The 14417-nt window shown below is 39.7% G+C and overlaps 1 protein-coding gene across 2 annotated transcripts in view; it reads right to left on the bottom strand.

Moving 5' to 3' along the window:
- The window catches only part of LOC309699222 (class I histocompatibility antigen, F10 alpha chain-like), a 151283-nt gene that overhangs the window by 16051 nt on the left and 120815 nt on the right, over window positions 1-14417 (bottom strand). Inside the window, exons 3-4 of one of the 2 annotated variants that reach the window (XM_082522166.1) lie at window positions 13806-14081; window positions 12976-13278 (exon numbers count right to left, since the gene is read on the bottom strand). The exons of the other annotated variant lie outside the window; for it this stretch is intronic. Of the exons in view, the coding sequence (XP_082378292.1) occupies window positions 12976-13278; window positions 13806-14081 (579 nt within the window). The remainder of the gene's footprint in view (window positions 1-12975; window positions 13279-13805; window positions 14082-14417) is intronic. 2 annotated transcript variants of the gene reach the window in all.

The following is a 14417-nucleotide window of genomic DNA, read 5'->3' as shown; positions in this document are numbered from 1 at the left end:
CCTCTGTCCTTTTTTCCGGATCCTTGTAGTACTTTGGTAGTAGTATTGTGGTCTTAGGAGCTGATGTGTCAGTGGAAATGAAAACAGCTAAACTGTGACAGCAAAATGTTAAGAATGCATATTCTCATCCAAGGTGGCATGCTGTGGCTTTTACAGAAATGCAAGCGGAGATGACCACCTCAATTTTTAGAAGCACTCCTTTAAAGGTGAGGAATGACTGATGTAGAGTACATATCAAATATGATTTCACCAAGTTGTGGTGTGGGGCTCCCTCCAGTGGATAAAACAGTATAAGTCAGCTTGTCTTCTTTTTTTTAACTTTTTTAAAACTTTTTTTTTTTAACATATCACCATTAAATAATGTTTACTTCACAAGTTACTTATAAACGTGTTTGTTTCCTGACATTAGTTTTGTTTTGGTCAACAAATATTAATTTCAGTGAGCCCCCTCCCCCCTCCTCATTTCATGATTTGGGTTGGTCCAGGTGTGCGTTCCTAGCTGACGTTAGGGGATGTTAAGAGTCAAGTCTGGGTTTCAAAAAACAAACAGAGACAGATGGTAATTAAACTCACAGCAAAGTCCAAATGAAAGAAGCTGCTTGACTTTCCTAGTGTTGGTTAGCTTACTTCATTTCACCCTATAACCCAATGTGACATTTTTCAATATCACATCTAATAACCGTATCATTAAAAATAGTAAAATGTAACAGAAAATGCTTTCAGATATCTAATTAATCATGCACAAAATCAAAAAAATATTTATCTAACCACAATTTTTTTTTTTAGGGCTGGCATGATTTTCAGTTTTAAAGTGGTGGGACCCATATATTTATATTTTGGGGTATAAATAAAACTGAAAACCATGATAGCCCTAAAAAATTAAGGATCACTAGTCTTTCTGGAGTTTGCATGTTCTCTCTGTGTTTGTGTGGCTTCTCTTCAGGCTTCCTCCCACAGTCTAAAGACATGCTGTGGGGTTAGGCTAATTGGAAACTTCAAACTGCCCATAGAATGTGAGTAAAAGTGAGTGCAAATGGTTCCCTCTGTCCAGGGTGTACCCTGCCTCTTGCCCTATGACAGCTGGGATCAGTGGCGTGTCCAGCGGGGTGGCCACCCCAGGTGCCACCCCAAAGGCAAAACAATAAAATTCAATCAAATATCAAATGTCCGATTATGTTTTCACGGTGAAGCTCAGATATCCGAGTGTAAGTGAATGCAGCATCGGCTTCTGCACTATGTGCATCACGTTAGCAAAGGTAGGAGAGCCAAGCAGAAACACGGCACTGCAGGAAACAATTTTTCGGTGAAAGAAAATGAGGACAGAATAAATGTCCTGGTAAGTAATATTAAGTTTGTTGAGTTTAGTAAACTTCAGTGAAATTAGAATACCAAGGAAAAAATAACACTTAAAGAATTATTGCAGCCGTGGAATATTTCAGACAGTTTGCTACTGAGGGCAGCTAACATAAGAGTTATGAGTTATAAGATATAATCTAAGTCGTAACATTGCTGTATGGAGCTGCAGATTTGGTTGCAGGTTAACATAGCTGGACTGGCCATCGGGCATACCGGGCATATGCCCGGTGACTTATTTTTTATTTTTTTTGTAACTGCATGAACAATGAGAGGTGGTGGATTGGCCAGATGCAGGTCGATGTGTAAAAATAACTCAGTCGTTTGGTGGTGGCTATGGCGGAGCTTCCACAGAGGCCAGCAGGTGGATGAGGGAAGGGGAGCCCCGAGGCAGCCACCAGTCCGAGTGTCAGGTGAACTGAACTTCAGGTAAGAAGTCATGACCTGGGGCCTGTTCTTCGTACCTCGCTAAGTGAGTTAGCTGGATTAGATTGTTGACGATTTTGCGTGATCCTGGATCATTCGGTTCCCCGAAGCTCATCCGGGACTTGCTGTCATAGCAACAGAGCCGTAAGCGTAAACCTGCTCGGGAGCAGGTTTACTTTATGTAAACAGGATTAGATCGCGGCCACGCAGGTATGTCCGCTTCATGTATACGAAAGCAACAGCGATATTCCACCACTGTTTCACCATAAATAAATAACATCAATGTAACTAAAGATAATGCAGCACCTGATCCATTTATTGATTTCATACAGATACATACAGGTCATTTCCTAAAAAAGGGAAATGTACTATTAACATTCTATTACATGTATGTGATTATTACAGATGTAATTCATATTTCAGAGTAGTAATTGTAAATTACTTCGTGTAATCAAGATGAGAGACCACGGCTATAAAAGCGAAGGTGGATTTGGGAAGCCTGTCGCAGCCATGTCCTGTCCGTATACGCGACCAACCCATTGCGGAAGGTGCAAGATTGATAAGGAGAGTCCTCAGAATTCAGCGTATATTGCGGGATAGACAGGATCCTTTAGCTCAGCGCGACAGTGTGCTCATAGAGAGATATCGATATTCCCGTGAGGGTATTATTCACTTAACCAACTTGTTGACGAGGACCTGTCTTTTTTTGCTCTGCCCTTTTCTTGGTTGCTGTTATGAACAAACTAACAGAGTATTACAGGCCAGTATTACCTTGCCAAGAGATGCAAAGCAATCTAAGAGATAAATATTACCATTCTGTAGAATACTCCTGTATTCCACTTTTACTTGTTCCCATGTTCTTGTGGGTCCTGTTGTGGCTCTAATGTGAAAGGGGATATAATATAACATATTATAATATAATATAATGCCATATGATATTGGACAATATAGTGTCATATGATAGATCTACCCTACCGCCTACTGGTGTTGGCCAGAGGGGCCGATGGCGCGATATGGCAGCCTGGCTACAACCGTAGCTGCCTCCACCAGTGTGTGAATGTGGGAGTGAATGAATAGTGGTATCGTACAGCGCTTTGGGTGCCTTGGAAAGCGCTATATAAACCCAATCCATTATTATTATTATTATTAAATTACCTACGAGTTTGATTTGTCAGCAACTTTCTGCCAGCCCTCTCTCCTTGCTTTTGCAGCCTTTGCAGTGTTCTCTTGCGTTTTAATTAGACTCTGAAACTCCTGAAATCCCTCACTCAAGAGTTCTTGCTCTGCTGCCGGAAAATACCGAGCCGAGCGCGCTCCTTCGACATTTTCGCCGACCAATCAGCGGGTTGCCGATCAATGTTTCTACTATCGATGCGTAGCCCCTTTTACGACACCCAGTGATGTCACATTACTGCGTCCAGCTGTACTAATCGTCAACGGCAGGTGTGTTCGGGGAACCGGATTAGCGAGCTCACGGTTAGCGCGATGGTTTGGTCTTGGATGTGTCATTTGATCTTGGATGTAGTAAGCGACGTACGAAGAACGGGCCCCTGCAGTCTATCTGGGTCAGATATAAACCAAGTTTAGGTGGAGTTTATTTTCGTTGTGCTGACTTTTTACCCTCAGTTGCAATAACTCGTACTGCGTTCTAGCCAGCTTGACAGAGTTTATATACAGCTGTTCGGTTGCTATGATGTTACTGATAGTGAACTTTATTTTATTCATAAGGTTAGTTAGTAGAGTTGCCAACGGCTCCTTAAAAAAAATGGAATGGTCCCTCATTCAGAGAAAATATTACGCGTTTCGTATTGAGCTGAGAAGAGACGCAGTTTGTCCCAAACTTTCGCTATAATGAAAAAAAGACACAAAGCTGGATTTATTCTGTCTTTATGCTGCACAGCTGCCTCTTCTTCTCTCATTCTCTCCCCCTCCCTCTCCTGTTTCTACTTCAATCATGAAACTGATCAATGATCAGCTGATCGGCTCTCTTGTTTATTTATCGCTCACTTTGCGCCAGAAAGAGGAAACCAGCAGATGTCGCGCTAAACAACAGCAGCACGTTTAAGCTTGATCAGCTGTTGTTAGAATTTATTTAATATTAATTTCTAGTATCAGCTGATGTTTGCTGGAGCCACAGCTGTAAAGCTGCTGGTCATGATGTCTGTTTAGATATGTGGTGAGAGGGAAACATGAAGATGAAACCAGGAGATGTCCTTACTGAATCATCAGAGCTGAACAGGTGATGGAGAAACAGGTTTACCTTTTAGGTGACATGAATGAGTTGAAGGGAAGTTATGAACTGTTTCTGAGAGATAAATAACACCAGCATCCTTTTCTAAGTAGCTGACAGCTGGTAACTGTGCAGGGGCGGGTCTAGGAAAGTTTTGCCAGGGGGCCAGGTAGGGCTTTAACAGGGAAAGTGGGGCACAAAGAAATACTTTTCTTTCTTATTCTCATTTAAAATATCTCGCTTTTATTAAATAATTATCTAAATCGTACAACCAAAGTTTTTATCTGACATAAAATGTATAGAAATCATACATATACCAAAAAGACTGTACATCACTGTCACAACAGGGTTTGTTTTCATTCAAAGGCTTTATGGCTTTAATACCTGGTGGGCCGGTCTCTAGTCAAAATGCTCGATTTTCTGTCCCAGTCCAGCCCTGCAGGTTAATACTGGCAGTGTCACCATGCCAGCTGACTGTATTTCATCATCAGCCAGTGTTGTTCTTTATCAATATTACCAAAGTTTACCATAAGGCAGCATAGAAAGTATTTACTTGCTTTCAGGTTTTATTCAAATGTTAGTCTTTTCAGTTGTTTCTCCACTTTTTTCCTGTTTCAAAATCAAACACCAGTTTGTGAGAAGATTATCTTCTTTTTTTAACAGGCAGAGAAAGTTTTACATTGGAACTGGCTAATTTGTCAATTGTTTGTTACAAGTGTTCGTATTTTAATATTCAAAAATGTTTTTGCTCAAAACATATGTGCACTATATGTCAGTAAAAATACTATGCAAATATTGATGTCCTTGAATGCTGAGTAAACACTGACAAAGCACTGATTGTATCTCTTGTACTTTATCAACGCAGTATCTAAAAACTTTGCACCGTAGTGGTTAAAATCTCATTCTAATAAGAGTTAAAAGCGCATTTGGTTATTAGGTTTATAGGATTATTGAATTATGGTTAAGGGTTGGTAGAATTGTTTTTAAACATTATCTGCCAATTACATCTGCCACCCTTCTCCAAATCTGTGCCCCTACCTTGCCCCCCCAACAAAAATTTTGTAGACACGCCACTGGCTGGGATAGGCTCCGGCGCCCCCCCCCCCCCCGCGACCCTGAAAATGATAAGCTGGATAGCTGTTATAGAGACATAAACAGTGTTACAGCGCCCCCTGCTGACCAATTCTGCGATTGTTACAGCTTTCTTTTCAGTTTGGCACTTTACTCACAACATATTTGAAGTTTTCAAGCCTGAATAAGCATTTTCCAAAAGACAATAGTTAACATGCAAAAAGCCTGTAACTCAATAAAAAACTTTATTCATTTTGAAATGTCTGTGAAAAAGTCGGTGCAATCAAAATAAAAGGAGAGTCAAAATATTTAGACATTTTGTGAGATACATTAACAGAAAATAGACTTCAATTACGCAGTACACGACAGTAGTAATGTAGTCTTAAAAGTGCCAGGAATCACAACACATGAAGTTCGTCCTGCCCCTTTGTCCAGTCAGGCTAATCATTCTCTTGCCTTGATATTCCTCTGGCAGGTTTGTGTCTGTGTGTAATCGTTGTGGGCGGCCTTTACTTCAAGTCCCCGCCCTCCTCACATGTGGATCATCACCCACCTTCTTGAGGCAGTGGCTGACAGTCACTCAACTCTAAATTGTTGACCTGCCTTGTGAGTGAAACCATCCCTGAGATATCTGACAGTGTTCTCTACGACTTCTGGCAATTAATTGTATGTTTCCCTGTGCACAGGTCTTCCCTGGTGTCCCATCTCTAAGGAATGTCGAGAGTGTTCCTGTGTTTCCTTCCCTCTGGATTAACATTCTGATCAATTTTGTGTTGTTTCGTTGCCTAAACCTTTGAATCTTTAGATGCGAGTCATGCTCACAAGGTCAAGACTGAACAGCAATAACAAAAAAAGACAAATCTTTACTTTTGATTGTGTAGGTGGAATACCCCACCTATAGACAGAACAGTTTTCATAATAAAGTCTGAGTTTTCTTGTTTGTTTGTGTGTCAGACTTTAAGGATGTTGATATATACCTTCCAAATAAAGTTAATGGTTTGGCCATTGTGTGGTAAAAATCAAGAACGTTTGTAGACACATTTTTTATATATATAAATTATTTTATTTATTTATAACCTTTATTTAATTATACTATACACCTTGAAGTTATTTATAAACTCAGCTGAACATTGAGACTTTGACACCACATAAAAAACAGACAAAGAACAGGTGACCCATCCACCAAAGGCCTTCTGCAGGGACATCGGTTCAACTCTGTCCCAGACTATTTTCTCCATGTCTTCATTCTTGTCCAACTTTCCTCTCACGTTCTATACTTTCCTACCAAATAAAAATAAATTGCCTGAAATAAAGCCTCACACAACACACTGAACCATGAAACAGATGAACTACAGCAAAACAAGATAACACTGGGTACAACTACTAACAACCCAGAACATGAAACTGATACGTGTACAATTCACTCAAGTCTAACCCGGTAACAGCAAATGCTGTTGTAATAGCTCCAGTTTGTTGTTTACCATTGTCTTGCTGAAATAAGCAAAGTCTTCAATGAAAAATATCACTTCAGGATGAGACTATATGTTGCTATTACATCTGTATATACCTTTCAGTACTGACAGTTGCTATTTTCAGATGTGCAAACTGCTAATTCCACTGGCGCTGATGCCACCACCGTACCATCAGCATGCAGACTTTTGAAGTAAGCACTGATAACAAGCTGGATGTACGATGATGTCAGCATTGAGTTTGACAGTGTGGGAAAGTGTAACCGATGTAAGGAACTGATTAGCACCTGAACACACAGGAAACCAGGCAAATGAGTGATTACAGATCTTCCTCACAGTACTCACCTATAAGCTTCATGTAATTTGCAAGTAAAGTTATTACATAAGGAAAGGTTTCATAAACCAAAGTCACTTACAAAACTTATAGAGCAGTTTCCTTAACATGAAACATAACGTATCAGCAGTTATATCACTTTTAATCAGCTCCACCAAGAGCCTTGGCCACCAAACCCATTAATTTGTCACATCTCTGCACTTGATGAGTCATTGTTTCCCATCATATTTTATTTCAAATGTCTGCTCTCTGTGACCCTGGAATGATGCTCCTGCATCCTTGTAAGACAAAAGGCATCAGCCTCTGATAGCTAACTTTTCACTTTCATGTAAGTTCTGATGTTTAGTGGTTAATTACCACTGTAATTGGGCCATCCTCTTCTTATGTAGTTGATGGTAGTCTGTAGTCCAGTGTCTACTGCAGTGGCAGTGAGCTTTAGGGCAGCTAACTCAATCCAGTGCAGCACGTTCTCAAGTCAGGCATTGTCTTGTTCCATGGTTCTATTTTCCGGATGTGTAATTGCTGTGTAAGAAACTCAACATGTGAAAAAACACTCTGTGAAAAAAATGGAGATGACATCAAGCAAAGATCAGCTGATCCTGATTTTACTAAACAAAAAAAGGAAGAAACAAAACTAAAAAAGGAAGATGTTTCTTCCTTTTTTAGGCAGCAGCAGTGATAATTTCATGGTTTAATTCAGGAGTTGAAGTAATTGTATAAATCCTGACATAATTCAGGATATCAGAGGGACAGTCTGAGCTCTTGTTAGCAGAGTTGTGACCACATGTGAGGAGGAAGAGCGTTGGTCAGTCAACTTTATTGACTCACCAACGCGTTTCGGCTTGTGGCCTTCATCAGGGTCATAGTAACACAGTAACAGTGTGCTTACGCTAAAAACAGGAAACAGAAAAAAATTCAAATTAACCAATCACATCTTCATGGATAGACCAGCTGACATATAACAGGTTAGTATTGGTTAACTGGTTAAGTCACGCCCAAGTAAATACTGGACTAGGCCATTAGTGATGAAGACGGGGGTGAGGAGACATAATTCCCACCTGTCTTAAAATACGTGCATGAAATACATAAAAGAATATTAGAAAATATGATTACAAAAAAAACATTTAACATTTTCAAACCTCAGAAATTCATCTTCAGCTAAAACTGTTAAATGTGCCATTAATGAGGGATTAATGAAGAGCACGGTCGTTTGATTTGGTGTTACTGTCCTCACTGATGTGGAGACACTGAAACATGCTGCTGTTTGCACTAGAGGTGGACGGGTCGATCCAAATGTCAATAGTATCAACATTTGGATCGATATCAGTATTAGATCGATACTAATGCAAATGGATCCATGCTTTGTTTCTACCCTTATAGTATAAATGTTAATTATATTTATTAATGTTACCATTGTTTTAAAGCACATTTAAACAACAGAAGCTCAGAACACATTTACATTCCAGCTGATTTTAATTAACTTTCAAGCTCACAGTGATTTCTCTAGTCAGGGTCAATTCATTCATATGCATTGACCAGTTAATGAGCATGGCTTTCCTCAACAGCTCGTCTTAGCTAATGACGTCAGTTACAGCTTACTAACACATTTAATTTACTGAAAAAGTGCGGCGGGGCCTCTGTTTTTTTTCTCGGGTTTACTGAAGAGGCTCTACAGCAGATGGGCAGCCCCCACTCTGAAGATCTGCCCCTGGTTTGATCCCAGATGGATTGGCTAACATGGAGGAATCAGAGCTTATGACCTGGACGTTTTGGAGATGTTTTAGCTTCATTTTTGGGGAGCTGTCAGATTGCTCATGTTTCTTACAGTCACTTGCAGAGATCAGCAGGCTACTCTCCGTGGTCCTTTCCTTATTCCTTTATAAGGATATGAAAAGTCAACTGTCAAAGCTGACATGGTTTTTACATAAAAAGCCGAGATGTATGGCCTCAGGTCTTCAGTATTCTTGGGGGCTGTGGATGGCCTGGTTGTCCTGGTTCCATCTCTGTTTGCCTCTGGCTCCTGGGGGGCATTATTGTGGCTTCCAGACTTTAATTTTATTAAGCACATTTGTTTTTTGGGGCCTTTTTCTGGTTCCGGCCCTTAAGGTACAGTTAAGACTGAAACAAAAACAAAAGCCAGGGAGAGAGAGAGAGAGACATGTGGCAAGGGGCAACAGGTCGGACTCAACTTGCTGTTCTCAGCCATAAAACACAGGGTCGCTCATCCCACTGAGCTAAACCGGTGCCTTTAAAGTACCTTTATGACAAAGACACAGGTATTCTCTCTCTCACACACTCACCACAAGAAGGTTATTGATTTGTGTATCTGTGCATTTGCAGTGTTTTTTGTTCCAGGTGCTGTATCTTTGTTTTTTTTACAGGTGCAGCAGTTTGCGGTACATTGTGCTTTTCTATTTGTACTCTACCCTTTTATTATATTTTCTCGATTTTTCTCCCTTTCTTTTTTTCTCTCGTGCCTTAGACACACTATGCCACATATAATGTAATAACTGAAGTAACACAAATAGAAATGAATAAATAAACAGATAAAAGAAACACATGAACAAGAGGAGCCAATAGAGTGTTTGTAGACCTGACCTTGGAGAAGCAAAATGGGTTTGGCACTGCCGTTCAAGTCATTATTCTGATTGCAAAAGCTGCCAGGCAGGACAAGATAAAAAACAAACAAACACAAAAACACTCCACTGAAGGATCTGTGTCTGACCCTTCATATTTTGACATGAAGGCCTGCCAATTTGCCATTGGAGCTATAAGCAGATTTTCTTTTATTATATAAAATGTTTCCAGACAAATCTTTAAAGACCTTTTGCCAGATCTGTGATCTTTGGGATGTATATCTTGTATTTTACAAGATATTTTATAATATTAATTTCCATATAATATCCATATAATGTTCTGTGACTGATCTGATCTCCCCATATTTTCTCCGTAAAGATTATTGATGACAGATTCATAAATTTGTATACTGCTAGATCTCTCCGGACACAGGCCCTTTTTGTCCTGTGATAAAATCCCACATTTTTTAAATTCCTTGTCATGTGCTGTGTGCAGGAAGCCAGAAAAAGGGTCCAATATTCAGACTCCAGGACACAAAACATAAACTTAAAAAACAGCTTTATTGCTGAACAAGGAAAAAACTAACTAAACTAAAGACACAAATAAATTAGGCAGATTTATGGACCGAACACACAGTGTAGGATGATGGTACAACGCAACAGTGACAGACAGAAACACGGGGCTTAAACACACTGAGGGATAACGAGGGAACTGCACACAGGAGAGAGTCACGGTTGATGGTAATCCAGTGTCCAGAGGCCGGCCCATCGGGAAAATGCTCGATAAAACCCAGTACAGCTCTGGCAGCCATTATAGAAGCTAAGTGACGTAGGGTGGTGTAATGTGTCTGCATTGCTTGAATTTGCTTAAACTGCACAATATAGGCGATGTTGTTGTGCTCTGTAATACAGTACAGATATGTTAGTGAGCTCAGTTCAGCTAGTTCTACTTCCATCCATTTATAAACGGAACATGGAGGCTTTGATTTTCCTGCCCAGTCAATGCGCCCCTCCCCCACCCACACGCTTACACACGTAGAAAGTTCTAGATCAGCGATCAAGCAAGCAAGGGCAGCTCTGTGGCAGCAACACTTATAAGGCTTGTTTTTTGTTTTGTTTTTTACTGTACTCCAAGTGTCCGTGGTAACGACGATACTGATCAGACACCGATACTCTGTACAAAAACGTAATTTTTCCATTGTATTTCATAATACACTATATATTGCATTATGTAATTGTAATAATAATATAATAATATAGCTTCATAATGATTACAGGACATCAGACTACTTATTATTGCGTAATAATGCAGAATTATCATATAGAAATAAAAAACCTGAAGTTGTGCGCTATTTGAGCATGTTGCCTGCCTGCAGCACTAAAGGACTCCGCGAGAGTCTCGCCCTAGCAGCACCTGCCCCTCTCCTCCTCTTCAGTTCGTCTTAACATAAGCTCATCATATTCTGTGATATGATTTACACTGTAAAGAAAACTGATTTGCTCACGATATGATTTACAGTGTAAATCATATCGTGAGCAAATCAGTTTTCTTTAATTTCTTAAAAGCACTTGTGTGTGTGTGTGCTCAGCTTTGCCTGAGAGCTCCTGCAGTGATCTCTCTCACCAAAACTAAAGGTTTTCAGTGCAAACATTTTATGTAAACTGAATCTGACTTGCATTGTAAATTAAAACCAAATAACGTCTTGTTTTATTTTCAGTTTCTCCATTTTGGATGCAGCAGGAAGCTTCCTGATCATAAGTTCCTGCAGGTTCTCACTGTAACTGTGTAGGTTTCCATCCACAGTATAAAAAGATGCATGTCAGGTTTAATGCATCCATCCATTCGTTTCCGCTGATCATTTTCAGGATCGTTGGGGGCGCTGGAGCCTATCCCAGCTGTTTTAAGGCGAGAGGCAGGGTACACCCTGGACAGGTCGCCAGTCTGTTGCAGGGCTAACACACAGACAGAGACAACCAATCGCACTCACATTCAGGCCTATGGGCAATTTAGTGTTTCCAATTAACCTATCCCCACTAACTGCATGTCTTTGGACGGAGGGAGGAAGCCGGAGTACCCGGGGAGAACCCACGCAAACACGGGGAGAACATGTAAGCTCCACACAGAAAGAATGTTTATTCTAAAATAATTTAATTACCAGAAATTAATTAATCACTTTAATTCTAAGTTTTCCCTGCATGTGTGAGTTTGTGTGGTTGTCTCTCTCTTTCTCAGATAGACTGGCATCTCGTCCTGGATGTAGCTTTGAGTCATGACAGCTGGGAGAGGCTGACTTCATGCGAAGCTGAGATGGTTGAGCGATAAATTTCTTTCTAAAGCTGCACTGAGTCACAGACAGAGAAATCTTTTAAACATCTTAAGTCTCAAACATTTTAAATAAACATTTAAATCTGAAATAAAAAAAACCAAATAAAATTATTTTTAAGAAAATCTAATAAAATATATATACATATATAATAAATTAAATACTTACTGTCAGTGCAGCTCTGAAAACACAGACAGTAACACAGTTATTTATTCAAATCATACAAAAGCACATAAGAATAAAGGCACTGTTTGCACCACTTGTATGAAACATTTGATTGAATATCAAATATTTACACATTATGAACTTTATCACATGGGAAGTAACAGACATGAAACATCAAATTATAAGAGCATAAACATCAAAATGTTGGAAACTGTTGAAGGTAAATGTGTTTCACATTTCTCACCTTTATATTTTCTCCTCCAGATAAAGACTGCAGAGAAGCAGACAGTCAGGAGGAGCAGGATGCCCATAATCCGGACAACAACACCAGCAGGGAAGACTGAAGAACCTGAAACCAACACATTTACATTCTGTAGTTCATCTCACTGTTGGACCAACGTTCATTAAGACCACACCAGACCTTTATCTATAAAACACCACAGACAATGTTTTAATGTAGATTAGTGAATAATCAAACTGTATCACAGTTTGATGTTTAGCAGTTACACTGAGCCAGTCATCAACAACAGGTGAATGAACACAGTATCACAGCAGGTTTGATTCTTCCATGTTATAAACAGATCACATAAAACCAGAAAAAAAAAAAAATCAGGGTCACTAAAACCACATTAAAATTAAAGTTTCTAGTTTTTACCTGTCTGACTTACTTTACTTGTCTGATCTTTATTTTCACCTGTGCTGTGTTAGTGGATCCTTCAGACCTGTTTGTGTTTTAGTTGTTGTTAGTGTTGTAGTCACAGAGTGTTATTGGTCCTTGAAGGGTCTCTGTTTCTGTCCCTGCGTTAAGTTCACTCAGTGTTTCATCCGTTTAGTTTTACGTCAGCTGTGTCTCGTCACCCTCCTGTTTCAACTTGGTCTAAACTGATTTAGGTTTTAAAATTATTCTGACAGAAAGAAAACCTAAACAAACAGATTACCTCATCCAACATGAACCACAGGTTATTGCAGTAATTCAAGTGTGTGTTTCCCATGTTCATCACTCATCTGATCCTGATTCCAGACTCACCTTCATTGGTCTGAATCTCTGATTTGTCCAGTTTGGTGACGATGTCCTCGTTCACACCAGAGAGCTGAAACACACAGTTGTACCTCTCCCAGTCTTCAGGTTTGACTGATGAGAGATCCAGGTCAACACTCATCTGGAAGGTCCCGTCATTGTTGGTGAGGATCTCTCCTTTGTTCACACCCTCATGAAGCTCCACTCCATCTTTTTTCCAGACCATCTCGGCTCTGTTAGGATAGAAACCTGTAGCGTGGCAGGTGACTGGAGAGGAGGAAGACTTCTGGAGGAGAGACACTTTGGGGAGATCTGTGGAGTAAAGACAAACAGTTCATTCTTTCTGTATTATTACTATTACTTGTATTTGAGCTGGAGAGGTGCACAGTGCAGACGAGACGTGAAGAAAAGAGCGCGGACAAGGTGGAGTGGATGGAGACGAGCAAGAGTGGAAAGGAAGGTTTACAAGATGGCAGTGAGACCTGCTGTGATTTAATATCTGAGGATGGTGGCACTGAGACAAATACAGGAGACAGAGCTGATGATATTAAAATTATCATAAGGAGTGAGAAGGATTAGAAATGAGTATATCAGAGCTAAAACTGTGGAAGATGATCTGCTGTGGCAACCAGGAGCAACTTGAAAAAGAAGAAGATTATTATTATTAGAAGCATACTGATTTATTTTTGATGTGATGTAGTTTATACAATTAAATGAAATTTAAAGAATGTATTAAAATGCCATACAAAGTGTTATTATATTAATTTAATATCATAGTAAGCAATAAACTGAGACATATTACTATTGGTTAACAATCTAATTCTGGTCATAGATTTTACCTGTTTTCATCAGAGAGCTCCTCCCATAGTTCACATACTTCTTCACCCACTCAGGACAAATCTGGGTGAGGTAATTCTTATACTGTGCGATCAGACCTCTGTTACTGTCCCACTTGTCTTTGGTGATCTTAGCCTGTTGTTTTGGAGCGACCCATGTCTGGTCCTTCAGGTCAAAGCTGATGAAGTCCTCTCCATCATAACCATGCTGCATATATCCATTCACTTCACCCGTTTCATCCCATTCACAGCCGTACATCCACTGGAAAATGTGAACACCTGACAGAAACACAGAGACAAAGACTGCAGTGAACCAGAGAGGCTGCACTAAAGTCTTATACTGACACAGAGACGTGATCAACATATAGAGGATCTACATTTATGGCTGCTTTTGTCTCAGTGGAAGATTTTTAAAATCACTCATCATTAACAATGTAGATTTTAGAAAAAGACACTGGGAAAAAACAGATGATTTTGGAGATGAGCGTCATTATTTTTAATTCAGTTTGTGTTTGTCTCGTTTATTTTGTACAAGGGAAAGTTGATTAAAGTTGTTTTTACCCACAGGAGGATTTAGTGACTTAGATTTAGTTTAACGTCAGATAAGCGTCTGAA

This window comes from Aulonocara stuartgranti (assembly GCF_965226115.1).
Source record: "Aulonocara stuartgranti genome assembly, chromosome: 22".
Lineage (NCBI taxonomy): Eukaryota > Metazoa > Chordata > Actinopteri > Cichliformes > Cichlidae > Aulonocara > Aulonocara stuartgranti.
Note: the sequence above shows the minus strand (reverse complement) of the source record. Positions and strands in the feature narration are given on the sequence as shown.